Source organism: Rhea americana, unplaced genomic scaffold (genome assembly GCF_003343005.1).
Source record: "Rhea americana isolate MKP2758 unplaced genomic scaffold, rheAme1 scaffold_72, whole genome shotgun sequence".
Classification (NCBI taxonomy): Eukaryota; Metazoa; Chordata; class Aves; order Rheiformes; family Rheidae; genus Rhea; species Rhea americana.
In genome coordinates this window covers 4,034,130-4,051,451 of record NW_028186890.1, presented here as the reverse complement: position 1 = coordinate 4,051,451, position 17,322 = coordinate 4,034,130, and the positions used below count along the sequence as shown (strand labels likewise).

Here is a 17,322-nt window from a genome sequence, read left to right as displayed (position 1 = left end):
TGGTGACTGATTGTAAACAGCGTTATCTGCCTCTGCCCCTGGTGATTTTGGCACACCCTGTAATTAGATAGCAATCCTATAATGTCTAAGAAATAGCCCCTCACAATCTGATTTTTCTGTGAAAAAAAATCTCATCTTTTACAATAGCAGTATGCATGTATTTTATAAAAAAAAGTCTTAAGGCAAAATGGTTCCATCATGTTAAATAGCATTGTTCCCTCCTTTGCTGCAACGAAATTGAAAGGGGGAAGAGAGGAAGGGTAAACTGTATGCATCTTTCCTGACTTGCTCATTTTTGTTGTCTGGTGTTTTAGCCTAGAAAGAATGTTTCTTGCAGTCAGTGCAGTCTTAACTAGCTGTCACGTGTTTATTTAATGAGGCGGTCATTTGCGCATGGACTGAAAGCAAATGCAGTTAAGGGTACTGGCTTTCCGTGAACCTAAGGAATGTTGCGTACGTGTGGTACTGGAGGGGCAGGGACTCTCAGGCCAAGCCCTTTTGAAGTCTGTTAATAGGAGCTGTTTGTCATCACATTCCAGTGCTGTCCAGGGCCCTGCCCTTATCCCACTTAACCTCCTATAACATGTGTTTATCAATGCTTGTGTGGAACTGAGCCCTCAGCATCTAARGGGCTTTAGGAGCTAAATTGGCCCAAACAGATGAACTCTGGAGATTCAYTGTAGCAATTGACAGCATCATAAATATAAACACAAAGTATTTGGAAATGCTTAGTGTCATCGTATCAAGTGGCTTCGGCAACATGAGCAGTAAGTATCGCTTAAGTACAATATGGCTAGAGAACTGAGCCAGACAGCCACATGGTTTTCAGCTCCTGAGGTTATAAATACAAAAACATCAATGAGCACGACTAACATGTTTTTTTTTTTTTTAATTAAAGGATGGAGCTTAAAAACTACCTCATGAGGTTGAGAAGAGGTAAAAAACCAGTTATGACAATTAATGTTCTTAACTGTGTGTGTGACCAAAAAGCCAGGTCATTACATTCTGAATAGTGATTTAATGGTTCTCTTATTATTCTGCCTGCTATCATCCACATAACACGAGAAAGCAAATAAAGCTGTAAGTGAAGAGGCAGCAGGGAGAAAAAAAATGTAATCTACCTGCTAAGAATGAGCAATCGTTTTCATGAAAGACCAGAAAATTGTGGGTTTGAGGGCAGGGATTCATAGTCCCTCATGCAGTGGCAGAAATCAAACAACGCTGCTACTGTAAAGCAGAATGAGAAATGCAGCTCCCATATTGCATCTAGCATCCCCTAAATCATGTAGTCTCCTGCAGGGGGGACTGAGAGGTCAGAGCAGATGACTTGTGATTTGATTAAAATATAGTCTGTAACCATTTTGCCTTGACCTCCTCTCAGAGCTAGATCTGCCCAGACAAATGATCTCATTTGATTTCAGAGAATTTGTGCTAAATAAGGTGAGATTTAAAAGCACAGATAGTTKATAGTCACTAAAACATTTCTGGGACATCTCTGGAATGTTTTAGAGTCAGTGCTACCTTCATCTCTCTTCCCTGGTACTAAGGGGAAGTGTTTGCATCTGACCTCCTGTAAATATGACATTTTTCCAGTGGACACAATTTTTCCCTCTCTTCTTGTCCTAATGTCCTTGCATGGTGACAGCAACAATGTTTTCTATGTGAAGAGGTAATACTTGGAAATCACTGGGAAATTCCCTTCAATAGGGTTGGTTAAGGCAGGGCAAATCTTCAGGGTCAGTTATTTTTCCAGTCATTACTGTATGCTCAAAACCTTGAAATAAAGATGCCAACAAAGTGCAAARTGCTATCATCATTATCTGGAAGCAGTGTCCAGAGATGCCCGTTTCTTCCGGAATGAGGGAAGCTGTAATTTGTCCAAATTTTCCTTACGTCTGCCTGTTGTTTGAAGCTAAGGTTCTGGACTTGAGCCCCATTAAATGACGTATTAGGAAACTGAATGCTACCCATAAAAACAATTAATAGAAATTAATGTTAATTGTTACTTACTTCTTCTGACATCCATCTGAAAAGACAAGTTGCACTCYGGTTTCCCATGTAAATACCTCCATCTTTTCAGTGTAAGGACATGATAGTTGTAAATTGCACATTGTGTGTTAAAGGTTAACTGTTCTTCATCACTGGTGAGAACATTTTTGCAAATGATTCAGAAATGTGGTGGAAATAGGGTAGAAACTGTATCAATAGCAAGGGCCTGAGTTTAGCACGATGACATTTACCAAATGTTAGGAGCTAAGGTGGCTTGGACCATGCTTCTTGCACTCTTGAAGATCAGTTTTAAGTTTGATTAGCTCAAAGGCAGAGCTTTGGCAGCATCTTTTATATCTTCAGAAGTTTCAGAATTTAACTCAGTCTCACAATGAATTTGGTTCATTTGCTGAAAGATATGCATGATTAGTAAATAATGATAATACTTGACATTTTATATTGTTTCTTCTATTGGTAAATGTCAAACTAAAGAACAACAGTAACAAAGTAAAAATTGAGATTTGTGGTCTTCCAGCATGAGAAGGCTTTCCTAGTTACTCAATCCTTAAGTGTCCTGATGTCTGTATTGTACAGAGCCAGGTATTGTTCGTCGAGACTTTATATTGTACACACAATCCAAAGCACAAAATGAGAGCATGAGACTTGGCAATTGTGTTTATAATGTTACAGCACAAAATGTATATCATCACCAGTCAGTAAATGATTCCAAACYGTATCAACATTGTGTCTGTTTTGTTTATGGTAGGATGTTCCCTATGCCTGCAGCTCKYAATTCAGAGAAACAAAATATTGCAGTGAGTCAATGGAAGATCCTCCAAATGACATCCTGCAGGCATGGGCATACAATGAAAAAGTGGGGAGATCAGCAATGGAGCCCTATCCTTGTCACACGTAGGAGACTTTTTTTGGCTTTTTTTTTCCAGCAAAGTGGTATATAAAGAAAGCTGGAAATGCTTTTTTTCCAGCTGTGAAGAGATTARGGAATAGGATCTAGAAACAGAACTGAAAAAAGTGAATTTTGGATTTAGTCTTTTTGGCTCATCCCAGTATTTTCAAGGCAGCRCTGATCATAGTCTATAAATCATGTATCTTGAAGAATGAATACTTACTTAAGTGACCTGATACTATCACTGGAATTAGCTGGTTCCTAACAGCACATAAAGATCAAAAGCTGCACATAAAAGTAACAAAAAACAGATTTTTGGAGCAGGGAGGGGAAGTATCTGCCTYACTGACGGTTTGGGGGCACTCTGTCACCCATCAGAGTCAGTATTAAAGCACAATGAGAAATAACAAAGTCAGTCTGTTGGGCCCCCAGGCTGTTGCTAGCTTCACAAACACGGTTGCCACAAGCCTATAGACAGCAAAATGAGGCTGATGCTACTGAGACATTTGCTGTAGAGGTGGAGGGAAAGAAGTTATATTTTTGCTGCATTTGGAGTTGAATATGGGCAGTGTATTTGCCATGGGCAGTCCTTCCAGGTTAGAGGATTAGCACTGGGTTGTTCAGTAATACTCAAGTCYGGCATATTCAGAAACAGCAATAGCTGACACAGAACCATTCTTTTCTTAAGCCTGTTGTTCATTATCACATCAGATTCATTAGAAGCTTTTTTCCATGGCATTTAAAAATTAAAATGGAACTGGCCCATAATCCCCTATCTGCCATGAGAGAGTGACACCTAATCCTGCAGCTGTGTCACAGCTATTAAGAGAAGATTTGCAGCCAGTTCCTGTTTCCTTAAATTCTCAATGACCATTAAATAAACTGAGCAAGGAAGGAGCTTTGAGATGTCCTTGAGAAGACTGCTCAGACCTGAAACCTATCTGTTACCAAATCCCGAGTTYTTCAGTCCAACTCTCCCAATTGCCATAAGGTGCCCCTCACTGCTGTGGGCCAGGAGTGCTCCCCACAGCTCTGCCAGCCTGGCCTCCAGCTGTCCCACACCTCCTTCCTCAGCAGCTCTGCACCCTGGCTCTGCGGGGGCTCTCCAGCCTGGTCCTGGCACATCAGTTGTGCAGCTGCTGGGCTGCTCTTCTTCCAGCCTCTGCACACTCTCCTGAGGGACCACTGGTGTCCTCAGAAATGGGGCGGCTGAGAGCGACACAGACAACAAACTTGTTTTTCCCCTTGGATCAAAACAACTTCAAACATAGGAGTTCAGAGAGCCGACAAGTCTGGTTAGCACATATGCTGTTCTGCAGGAGCCTTTGATTTTCCTTCAGATATTTTTAGAGCCCCCTGTAATGAGCTGTGGCACCATTTGCATGGCAACAACTCTCTGCAAGAAGCAGCATCTGTTCTCTTGTGCCTGTTCTCAGTATCAGCCAGAGACACGGCACAGCCCGTGATGGCTGCTGCCAGCCTCCGATCTAAGCACATTGAGGGGGCACCTCTTTAACTCGCTGACTGTAGAGCAGCCCATACATTGTGCCTTGGACTTGGTGCATACGGCCTTAGGGCCACACTCCAAGCTTTAGCTGCTATCTGAGCAAGTACCTAAGCAGCGGGAAGGGAAGATGGAGATGGGGAGGAGAGCAAGGCGTCACCATAGAAACCAGCCTGCAACACTAATAGGAAAGTCACAGCCCTTTCTCTCAGCCTTGCTTGCTCATCTCAACTCATCTGAAACAGAGAACTCACAGCAGATTCAGTGCCCTCATCCTTAGYGTGTATCCTGAGATGCCCTGTCAAGTTTTAAGGAAATCTGGGAAATTATCATCACATGAGGAGGGAATTAATCCTGGAGCTAACAAGGGGAACCCATAGTTGCTACAGGAAAGGAAGCTGAGAAAAGCATTAACCCATCTACCCCTTCTCCCTCCTCYTCTCATGCATTGCTTCCCACATTTTATATTCAACCTTTAGAGAGGCAAATACCAAAGGCTTCCCCCAGGAAGCAGTGCGCAACCCCTACGATTATTATTATTAAAAGCTGTAGCATAGAAGGCCCCACAGAATTCCTATTTCCAGGAAGGAACAACACATTTGTTTTTTGCTAAATGAAGTTTTAAGTGCCAGCTGCTAGCAACAACCATCTCAATGAAGCATGCCCAGGACAGCAACTGAGCTAGGGAAGAGCACGCCAGGCTTCAATGCTATGGCAACCATCACAAAAGAGTTTTATGATTTCCTTTCCAGTGGTCTTACATACTCTTATTGGGATGAGAATCATCAGTCCTAGAAATTAAAGGCACTTTTAGCCATAGATGAGACAGATGACAGTAAACTTTCTTTTCTGACACTGACTTAGCATGCACTTCACTTGAAGGGCTCGTTCTTTAAAGTCCTTGGTTTGAAGCTGTCAGCAAGGAAGCTGATTACCGCCAACAGTGGTGGTGGTTTTGTGCAGTGGACACTTGACTTCTAAGAAATTAATTAAAAGTCAGCATGCACTTAACTCTTCACACACACAGTTGATCTGCTGAAAGTCAAGCATCTCCTTGCCTTACAAGCTACTAATTCACTAGCAAGGTCAAAACCCCAAAAACTGAGTTTCTATCACTGGCTACTGTGTGCCCAGTGAATCCCTTTAAAAGTGGGAGACAACCCTTTGTCACTGCAACCATTTAGCTGGGCCAGATACTGCTCAAAAATAAATCATTTCAAGTCAGTGGAAGTTGCCAGAAAATGACAAATTGTTTGTAATACTTGAATTACTCAATGACTTCAAGGAAGTCGCCAAGAACCATTTTTTTCTAATGCGATCACTAATTTTTGGCTATTTTCACCTCTGATTGTGCCAATGAACAAACTTTCCCCTCTTGTTTCTAGTCCCTGCAGTAGTTGTTGTCTTCATTTAAAATTGAGGAGCATTTACTTTGGAAAACGAAGCTTCTGTATAGTGCACCATGCTAAGCTCCTGCAAATTTATTATTCCAAATGTGTTTTCCCCTCCAGGTCCATCAGCTACAGACTGCGACCCCCTCAAACCCCAAGTCTGACTCAACACCAGAATTCCCGTTCAAATTACCTTTTATTCAGGAATTCTAGTAAGCTGCAGAGCACCAGTGTACTTCTACATAACCAAATCACCAGTGGGACACAGCTAGCCACYGCTTTGTAGCACAAAGACCATATATGAGCTTTTACTCCCCTTTCTTAACCATACACATCCCATTGYATTAAATGTTTGCTACTTGGCTAAACAGCTTGTTGTTCACATAACACTAGTTCATGTATCCATTCCCAGAACCAGCTAGAGAACTGCAAATCCATCTTGGCCTCGTTAAATTAAAATGCAGATTTTGAGAGTTCTCGCCTCTAAATATTCAAGCCCAGCAGTATTACCAACATCAGCACTCTCAGTATGTAGTGCCACATTCAGGATCCAGGCATCAGCACAGTTCCTACCTGTGTTTTCTAGTTCTCCCCCACTGACACGTGGATGTGTTTACAGCTGAGTGAGCAAATGCTTTTGAAAATGCTTTTGAAACCTCTTGTTCTCTCTCAACTCCCCCCTTTTTTGCCAGACCTTTGACAAGACAAGGCACACTAATAGAAAGAAGGTACTTGCTTGTGATTCTCCCCCAGTGATGGTTTGGTGAGGTTTGCTCTGGAAGTAGTAGAGGTCTTTTTTGCCTCTCTTCCCCCCCCCCCCCAGAGGTTAACATCCTTCAGCAGGGATGGCCTAAACTTTTGAGGAAATCCTCCTTGTTTGCACTGAATGTGCAAAACTGAACTGAAAAGAAGAATGGGCCAAGATCCCCCTGCTGAGGTCTCTGCTGGGGGTTCAGTCTCTGAGGATGTTTGTTCAGAAAATGGAACTTGTGGCCCAGTATTAATCCATAAATGCTCATATTGGTGTCAAAGTTTGGCTCTTTGGCTCCAAACAATTTAACAGACCTAAGAATGTCTGTACAACAAATTACTTAGGTTTGGCTGAACAGGTTTAAAAATCATACCTTTAGTTAATCTAGTGTAGACCCAACTTCAGCCAAAATTTTCATGCCAAAGAAAAATATCCAAACTTAAAACACAGCCCTTTCTTTAAAGGGTAGAAAAAGTCCAGTTTCCCCTGCTTCAGRACACACAGAGCTCAAGAAAAGACTCTCCAGACTTCAAACAAACCYAACACACACCAGACTCTGTGGACGTACTCGAACAGGTGAGGGGGAGCATTTCAACTACACACCTCTGCAATGAAGCTGAAGATGCCACAATTTAGGTCACTGAAGCAGATGGACCCGAGGGGACACAGCGGTGGCAGGCACACCCGCAACGCTCTGATCCGGGTGCCGTGCACCCCGACACGCCTGCACTAGGTTTAACCCAGAGCAGCTGCTGCTGATGTYGAGCCTGCGCTGCTACAGCCTCCCTCGGGGCATAGCTCAGGCACAGCAAGCCCACGTGGGTCCTAAGGGGCATCAAGGGCCCGCTGGCCCATCAGCTGGGGAAAGCACGCTGAGGGGTGCAAAAACGTGCCGGAGGTGAGGCAGTAAGCAGGTAAAGCTACCGTCASCACGGCTGGCTGCAGCTTGCTCCTCTGTATAGACACCGCTGTACCTGCTCATTGCACTCACCTGCCAAAGAGGACTGGGGAGCAGGGATCAAGGGCATCATTTAGGTGCCCTTGATTTGGGAAAATTACATTAACTTCCTACAATAATATAAAGAATTARCAACCCAATTTGATAAATTTAAATGTTTTTTATTAACAATCATCTTACATTACAAGGATAATATGACAAAAGGAAGGTTCTCGTGTACATACTATGATATATCAACATAGCTCTATTCGTATCCAGTGTCCTAGGTCCTTTCACACAGGTACTATAAAGCATAGTCTGTAAAGTAATAACATTTTAATGTTCTCCAAAAGAGTGATATTAACATATTAATACATATGTAGTAATAGACTTCTAGATATTTTTCCTCTCAGTGTGTGTGTGTGTGTGTGTGTGTGTGTGTGTGTGTGTGTGTGGTGGGTGGGTGAGAGATAGCTTCAAACAGTTCAGCAGGGCTGTGCTTGGATGTGGATATGGAAAGGTTTAAGACAAAACCTTCTGTTTTCTGGAAGTAAAAATGAGAAATGCATTTTGCAAACAGTTGGATGAGTCTATGAGGATGCCTGATCGGCAGAAAACTTTATAGCCCTCCTACAGCATTCATTACATTACAGCATATGAGACATGGTTCCCTCACTTAACCCAGGGAGCTTATTCAACATGAGGTGCAGTGCATGAGAATCCGATGCCAGGCAGGAATTCCCCACCGGCAGCACGTGGGCTGGGAGCAAATTTACTGAGTTTACATAAATGTCAGTGGCATGTGAAGGAGAAATCTGGGAGTGGGGAAACCATCTCTGAGGTTCACGAAGAACAAGTGCTAGGGAGCTCTGCTCTCTGCTGTGGTGGTGAGGTGCCACTGAGCGCAGTATGCAGCCACAGCAGAGAGGAAAGCTCTCGGAGGGCAGGTTGCGACTGAGGTGGATTACCAGTTGTGTGGAGGAGACAGGAGGCCTGGGAGAGGGCACTGAGGTGTGTGACAGAGTTTGTAGGGAAGCTTGCACAGCATCCGCTCATGCAATACCAGTGTAACTAGTCATTCAACTGTCAGAATTAAAATTCACCCTCCTCCCAACAGAAACTAAAAATTAAAATGAAAAGCTAGAAGCGAAGTGGGTGCTAGGCCTGACAATAGAGCTGCAAAGCCAAACCGCCACCCCTCTCCTCTGACAATTCAATAGCTCGCTCTTGGGTGAGCATCAGCAGTGAAACTCTACCATTTACTAGCTTTGAATAAGAAGCCTCACAGGTCTTCCTAGGTGCAAATCAACAGCTTCACCACATAGCTGAGTCAGTGTGATAGAAACAGCTCCAAACAGTTTTTGTGTGATGAAAGGAATGGAGGGATAAGGTGCCTGTCCATCCTGCAGACATCAGCAGACACTCTGGAAAGGCTGATCCATGAATGCAATTGCCCAGATCCACCCAAAGTCCCAGCACAGAAATGCCAGTCACGTGAAAACAGTCTCTCTGCAAGGGACAGGCGAGAGGGCTCAACCCTTCAGTGCTTCAGTTTGGCAACATCAGCACTYGGTGTGTTGGGGCTTAACCGACCACGTGCATCACTGACTGTGTCTTCCACTTACCAAACTATTCCCTTCCCTCCAAAAAAGCCCTCGAGGTCACGAGCCAGGCAGGCCAACCACTAGCTAAGAAGCAGCCGCAAGGCCCGAGGAGGCGCAGCAGGAGTACCCTGCAGCCGCACTGCTACGGGCTGCTTAAGCAAAGCAGTGGCAACCTCGATCCGACGTGGCTGCACACGAGACTCGCAGCTTGGCTTCCACGCTCCAGTCCTTACGGCTCCTAATTCACAGTCCCTTTTCATTCGTGCTGCTACATCTCCACACATCACTCCTTCCGTCTCTGACCATGTGACAGCGACTGTCCCTCAACTCAGTAACGCATTAACTCTCCTGTGTGCTTTATTCCAACTCCATCGCTGTGCCACTGACTGACAACCATGTGCGAAATACACTGTATAAATGAACTCTCTCGCACTGTGCTGTACTAGCGTCTGCAGAGCACAGGTTCTTCCCYACAGCGCGTCAGTGACTGCCAAGCAGTGTCAGGTAGGTAAAGCAGAGAGCCACATTTTCATGGAACTAGTACCCTCAGTTACCAAACACAACCATGCAGAGAGAGAAAAGTGCATATGAGGGTGGGATATGTATCTGCCCAAGTGTGAACACACAGGACCTTAGCCAAAGGCTTACTCAGAAGACAAGGACACTCAAGCATTTTCCCACACCAAGACATTCCGCTATTACACAAACCTTATTTAGCACTTGATTAATACACCAGCAAGGAATGCCCTTGCCCTAGCCACAGCAAAGCCCCTCACTGTAGAGTGCTATACATGTAGGCCTCAGTGTATGGCTAAAACTCTTCCCAAAGTCCAAAGTCTTCAGTGTTACATGCCTTGTGCCAGAACACAKGGCCAGCCTTCCACAAGGGTGGTTGATACTATCTCTATATTATATCTTTATATCTATTGAAAACATAGAAATATATAAATATATAGGATTTTATTTATAGATATATAAGCACGTGATTTTGCTTTTTGTACTGTGTGTATATGTACTGGGATGTGCGTATATACAATATATAGACTGTATGCATATGTACTGTATACATACACTAGCTTACATGCACACACATCATACATGTCCCCAAGGGAGACCAGAATTGCATAGGCATTACTGCATTGAATACAATGGCTGGGGGAGCAACGTACCATTTCTCTGCTTTTAAGACCTCTTTTGACAGGGCTGAGAGGGGAATCTGGCAAAAGCAGAGGCTGTTGCTGCTTATTTGCAAGCCAGCTGCTAAGGCTGTTTTACCCATTGGTTGAACTAACAGCAATACTAACGAGATAAGAAAGAAGGGGGACCCCAAAAACCTTGTGGGCCACCTGGTTGAGTTTGTGCTGTGAGAAAGAAACAGACTTAGCCTGAATCATGTCTGAGAATTCGTATCAGCAGAAGTGCAAACAGCACAGAGGATGATGCCAAGGTCAGCCCAAGACCCAAGGTAGACGGCACACCAGGACCTTGTCCCCTGTGTATCCTCGCACTCCTCTGTGCCTCCCTTGCACTTCTGCTGGCACGGGAAGAGCTTTGGTCTCTTGTTCCATGAGGACTGTCCCTGTCGTGTTCAGTCTTGTGGCCCAGAGGCCTAGACTTCTTGCAACCACTAGTGATCCCTGTAGAAGGAAATGTCTGCATGTGCTTAATGGATTTCTGCTTTACAGCAGGGTAAAAGAGTAGAGGTGCCTGAGCAAAAAGTGGGCAGGAGAAATTGGCAATCAAAAAACCCATGGGCTAGAAATACAAATCCAAGGGTCTGGAGAAGTGCGTATTATTCACAGTCAGATGCTCTAGATAAGAAGAAAGAGAAAGAAGAGGATTAAAAGCTCATTTAAGGAAAATGAAGTCATTCCAGCTTTGCCACTGAAGCAGTTCAGGATGCTGTCATACGTTCAAAACAACCTCTTGGCTCAGAGTATCAGGGAGGGAACTGATTAAACCCGAGCCGCAGCGAGGTCCCAGCCCGAGGGGCCTCCGGGCGCTCCGGCTCCGGCCGCCCCCGAGAGCCGGGCGAGCGCCCCGGCCGCGGCCGTGCGCCCGCCGCCGAGCCGGGGCCAGCCCGCCGCAGCGCAGCCGCTCCCGTCCTCCGCGGAGGCTGCCTTGGATTTGCAAAAGGGCACTGAAATGCCCCTGCTTTCAGAAAAGCCTCGCTAGGCAGGGTGCTAAAAAGCCAAGGGCGCCTCGCATTGTCATTCCTCCCTGCTGACAGTCTCACTCGTGCCTGCAGTCACGTTTCGATCCGCAGGACTATCCATGTGAGTAACAGCCGCCGATCTGAGATAGGCGGGTAACCTAGAGCGAAAGCTTCCAAAGCACCTGCATTTGTCTTGTACAAAGGCTTGATTTATTTTTTTGATGTGAAGGCAATGAGGATTTCTTTGTGCTGCGCGACTCCGGCTGGGCTGGCTGCTGCACTGAGCGCTCATTTCCGCCCATAACCGCGGACAAGCCATCTCCGCCCTTTCCAGTTCACAGGTATCAGCAACACCCACTCAGAGCGGATCATCCTTCCTACTGACACCGTTTCACAGATGCATACAAGGCTTTTGCAAGAGAAACAAACGCTTTCGCTTTTCCGCAGGCCGCCTGGAGAAAAACCACGCTCTGCACGTTTCACAGCTGTCAGGAGTAAGAGCTCCCGGGGAAAGATGAACCTGACACTACGGGGATTTGCAAACAAACAGAAGGAAGAGGGGTAACGAATTAGCAGAAGCATTTCTGAACAAGTCTCTGGCAGCTTTTGTGTTGCCAACAAAGGCAACTAGTGGCAAAACCGAAGAAGATTAGAAGTTGTAAACGGGCCTTTTAAGTGGATTTAACACAAGCACTAGGGAAACTAGTTTCTCTTTACAAAGGTATCTGGAAACTGTCCACAACTGTCCCTTTCCAGCAAGAGGGCCAGGCAGTTTGATGGGCCTCTATGAAAAAGAGCCACATGCCAAGAAACTTTTATTGCTGCAAACTGAAGGGCAGATTTCCCCCCCCCCCACTAAAGGAGTTATGGAGCTCAGCAAAGGAAAAAGAAAAAAGAAAAAAGAGGAGGAGCAGAACTGTCTTTACAGCTTCTTTGACACCCACAGCAGCTCATTTCAAATATCCTCTTTTGTTATTTTTGTTTCTGCTGCTGCAGTTTCCCAGACATCTGTGCATATCTAAAAAAGGAGATTCCCCCATCGTCCGCCTGTTCCACTCTGATGCGTGGACTCATTTCTTGTCTCCAACATCTAAGGTTACCTAGCTCATCTCCAAATTAGAGCCTAATGGAACACCAGTGCTTTTACGGGGACTACTATTTTTTTTATGCCTCAAATTTTAACCACGGGAGGGGGCTCCCAGCCCYTCTGAAGGAAGGATCTGTGAGCTTTATGACAGCACCATGAACAAGGCTTACTCTCCAGGCCTGCAGGGGCTTCAAACACCTCCTGTACAGACATTCCTCTTTTATGGTTAAAGAAAGAACTGCCCCAATCTGTGCAGTGGCACATTCATTCTTACTCTTCTATGTGAATGGGTCAATTTGCTCACATAATTTGTGCGGAAAGAAAGGAAAAAATGCACATAACGTCATTTTTTGCTTGCTAGGTGTAAAATGCTATCATGCCTGCGCAAACACGGAGCAATGTCCTGACCTAACTCTCAACGTTTCTATGAGGATGCCAGGGAGAAACGCTTGGGTGCCTGGGTCTTCATCCCGCAGCGCGGATTCACCCACGGTGTCACCCAGCAGACCCGCTCTCCTGCATCTGAACAAGCACACAAGCTGAATATACCGCGTGAGGCGAGGCAGAGGGGAAAGGGATTAAGTGCTACGGACTGTACCCCATCTGCCCAGCTAACGCTGCAACTTTTGGAGGGTCTTCTCTACCCCTTTCAACCTACCGAGCCAAAGAGCCCTGCTTTACAGCAAAAGCAGCAGAGTCAGAACAAAGAAGACAAAGACTCATCTTTACTAGTGCTTCAGATAGTCTCAATCTCTCCTYGCCATAGGAATAGAGGGGAAGCATTTCCAAAACTCTTGACATATATCAGTCTAGCCATTTCCACGGGTTTAAAAGCTGAGCAAGTATGTAGTGGCGTAGTTGCGTATCTCTGCCTGACACTAACTGCACAGTTCTGCTTAGGGCGGGTTGATTAGTGGGAGGTGAGTGAGACTTAGGTAGAAGTGCGTGTTTTCTTGGGGAAGACAGTGCGTGAACCCTGGCAGTGAAAGTGACTCTGAGAGAGATCGGTTCCAAACATGCTACATCTCCATTGAAAACAAACAAAAAAGTTTAAAAAATAAAATAATATTATATATATATATATATATATTTATATAAATGAAAAGCTATCAACTAGCAGCAACGGTTCTAGAGATATCTTAGCACCAAGACCAAGGGCAGGGGGGTAACAGGAAAAAGGAAAGGTTCAGTGTTGCTGATACCACCGTCATGTTTCCAAACAACACAGCTTGGCACAAAGCTTGTCCCTCTGGGAAGTGAGAACATGTCAGCTTGGACACCTTCTGGACAACAGGTTCTCACTCCTGCGATGTTCTGGTCAGGTTGGTGCTGTCCATGCCACATCAGCAGGGCAAGGCACTAGCATCTCTGGAGTTTTTGCACCCTTTTTAAAAAATATATATATTTTTTTGCTTTTCTAACCTGAAGTGATGTTGTGTGAGTGCATGGAGTTCATTTACTTTAAAAGAATAAAACAAAGAACCCCAAGCTCTCAGAACGATCTCTTTTGTGATGGAAGGTGCAAGTCCCCCATTCACATTTCAACTGGACTCTGCATTCCTTCAAGGAAGGAAGAAACATTTCACAGGAAGAAGTACAGCATCCCTTCTTCCCGCTGTCATCAGTCTGCTGTGCTGTGGAACACATTACCTTGGTCACAAGAGAATACATGAACCTTTATAGGACATCATCACATGATTATAATCCAAGATAGATCTTGCATTGATAGCCCCTGCCACCAAACTGCAGCAGGTGTTTCTTTCACTCATTCCAAAAACAAAACAAAACAAAACAAAAAACCCACAACAATCTAGGATTATAAAGACATAGTATAAATAATGTAAATTAGAATATAATTTTTTAAGCCTTTGAATCTCTGCCCAGAGATGGCTATTGACTCATTGGCTGTCTAGCTTCCACAGCAGCCCTGGTTTTGAATGAATAGTTGTATATATATATTTTTTATCTCCTACAATATAAAAATATAAATGCAAAATTTTCCCCCTGCCTTCTCTATTTTGCTATTTTATAGTCTGCACATGACATCATGTTATAATATAGGTATGATAGACTGGTACTATGGTTATCATAAAAGGAGCTGAAAGCCAAGTACTACTCTACAGCCCAAAAGTAGGGAGAACTGAGGAAGGGGCATCACAGTTTAGTGGAGATACCTGTATTTAAATCAGAAAAAAGAAATAATTCCACCCCAACTCTTTCCCTCCTCCCAGTAATCTTTGTGAGTGAAGAAAGCTTCCACTCTAATGAAGAGAACTAGGGGGGAGTTGGAGAGCAGGGGACAAAATGAACATGCGGGATGCTCTGTCGGAAATCGGAAAACTGACGGTTGTCAACAAAAGGCTCAAATGGCTCAATAATTGGACTAAACAATGAAAAGAGAGGCAGAGATTACAACTGAGAAAAATAAAACAAACAACCCAACGAATCAACAACACACATACAAAGGAAACCACCGGGAGGAGGAGGCTGACAAAGACCCGTCATCCAGCTTATAGATTGTTAGGGTTGAACATGTAGAGTATGGCCCCAGCACACAGCTTCTAAAGAATGAAATGTTGCCACCTACACTGCAGCTGCCATGGTTGGAGACACCAGTAAATTTTTAAACATTGTCTCAATCTTTAAAATTCTGTTTAGCTTCTATCAGACGCACATCGCCTTAATTTTTAAATTTTCAGTGTGGGTTTTTCCTTAATATATATAATATATATATATTTTTATAATATATCAAAGTTTAGAGTATAGATTTAAAAAAACTATTCAACAGCTTTCTGATCTGAGGCATTCCTTCCTAAATATCGGGGTAAAATTCAGAGCCGTGGTCCATGCTCTGCAGCATCGGCTTCTGATCAAGAGACGACATCCTGCTCAGCATTTCAGCTGACAGTGCATAACTATTGCCCGACTTTTCTTCAAACCAACTATCTAGTGCCCTTTTGCAATCAAAGTTGGCAATGGGTGGCCCGTTAACAGCAATTGTCAAAAGATCACTGAGCTGCTCCAGCGTGAGCCGAGAGCGGTTGTTTTTGCGCACTCTCTGCAGGGCATTGCGCCCCTTCTCACAGCAGGCCGATGAGGTGGGAAGGACTTTGAGGATCTGAACTATTTTATTTAAGAGGGGAAATCTCTGTTTGTATTTACAAATGTGACTGAGTAAGTCTTTAAAACCATTTTTGGTATAATAATCCACCTTGAGTTCTCGCCACTCCATCAGCAAACTCCCTTGGGTGTCCATCCCCTCTCTGCAAACCTCTCTGGAAAACGATGGGACTGTCTCCAGGTGTTCAAATATTTGTACCATATCCTCCTTCCCATAGCTCATGAGCTCATCAGTGCTTCTGGGCCAAGCTGCAAGGTCAAATACCTGACAGGCTTTCACAAATGTCCGGCTACGGGAATCAAACCTTTGGGCTAGGATCACCTGGGTCTTCTGGCAGATCTTTTCTCTGATTGACTGGAATTTGGCTTCAGCCACCCGTAGGTTTTTCACAGCAATGCCGTTAAAGCTTTCACGGAAGTTTTCCTCAAATTCCTGCAAGTATTCCCCAGGTGAGTCTGCCAGCCGACTAATCTCCTGGATAGCCTCCTCGATTTTATCGTCCACTTGCGATACAAGAAGGTACTCCCCTTGGAAGACATAGGCAAGGCGTGAAAGCACAGCAATTACATCCAGCAAGAAGTAGATGAGCTTAATTGACTGGTAGTCCATCAAGAACTGCAGGAGGGCCAAGGCAATTGCAGAAGCATCTGCCCTTTGGGTCTGGCCACTGACATCTTTGAGATGGGCCACAACCTCAAGGTAATCCTTGATCAGAGCATTGAGCACGTTCTGCTCCCCAATGATCCACTTCACTGCTCGGATGTCTCCCAAGAATTCGGTCTCTTCGCACAGAGTGGCAGCAGTGACCCTCAACTCGCACATGAGTCGGGGAGAGTAACGATAGAAACTGAGCAATTGCTTCAAATTATTTTCTAGCTCCTCCAAGCATGGAAGCTCTTTCCCGCTAATTGCATCCAAAATTTCCAAATGGGGCCTGTGTACCATAAATGGCAAGCAGAGTAGCCATGGCAAAGTCTTTCTGATTGTCATGAACAAATTAGCTCTCAGGCTGGCAGTAACGTTAGCACCATCGACTCCCAAGCCAATAGTTGGCTTCTCATCCTGCAATCGTATTCCTAGGCTGGAAAAAGCCCTGTCTAATGCTTGGAGGTAACTGTCTGTTGTAGAAAAGCCCAGTTCTTGAAGAGACAGGAATTCAGTTGCTGGAGGCCCATCACTACTTGTGTACTGCACATAAACTGCAACTGTATCTGCAAGCACGTCATCACTCTGCCCATCCAGAATGATGCTGAGGAAGGGAGACTGTCGGATCCGTTCCACCAGGTCCTCTCGAAGAGCCCGGGCAATATGGTGAATTAAGATTTGGCAGTCTCCCTCATTCATGTATTGATCGACCACCTTGAGCTCACACTTTCTCAGTAGTTCTGCCAGTGGCCGAAAGTCATAGTAGGGCCTGCCTTCCAACGCCAAGTGGTAGGCCGTATTGAACAGCAGGGTCATATTTCGGCACATCTCTTCTGTCTTCTCTGGATGCATCCTGAGCTTGTAAAGCTGCAGGCACTTCTTGTGGAGGTTGCTCTGGCTGTGAAGCTTTATTGTGTGTATTTTGAATTGCTTGGAGCCAATGATGAAGGCTGAAGTCCGAGAGGATTGCACTGTGTACTGCCTGCAGACATGGCACCACATTTCATTCAGTGTCGGGGAGTACCGCAGAAACCAAAACTTTTTAAGCCACTCTTGCTTGAAACGCCTTATCCTCCGACCAGTTGCAGAAGACATTTTGGAAGGCTCGTCTGTAGCAGCAATCATGTCATTGGAAACTGATTCATCAGCAGAATCCACCTCTTGGTCATCGTCCTCCATGATCGTGGGAACAGAGATGATGCTTTCTGAAGCTGCAGAAAGAAAATAGAAG

The 17,322-nt window shown here is 44.8% G+C and overlaps 1 protein-coding gene across 2 annotated transcripts in view; it reads right to left on the bottom strand.

Annotated features, from left to right (window-relative positions):
- Positions 1-7,640: 7,640 nt before the first annotated feature.
- PRDM11 (PR/SET domain 11) overlaps positions 7,641-17,322 on the bottom strand; it is a 51,449-nt gene continuing 41,767 nt past the window's right edge. For both annotated transcript variants that reach the window (XM_085321885.1, XM_085321886.1), the window contains one exon: positions 7,641-17,302. In XM_085321885.1, coding sequence (XP_085178011.1) covers positions 15,138-17,302 — 2,165 coding nt within the window. In that variant the 3' untranslated portion in view covers positions 7,641-15,137. The remainder of the gene's footprint in view (positions 17,303-17,322) is intronic.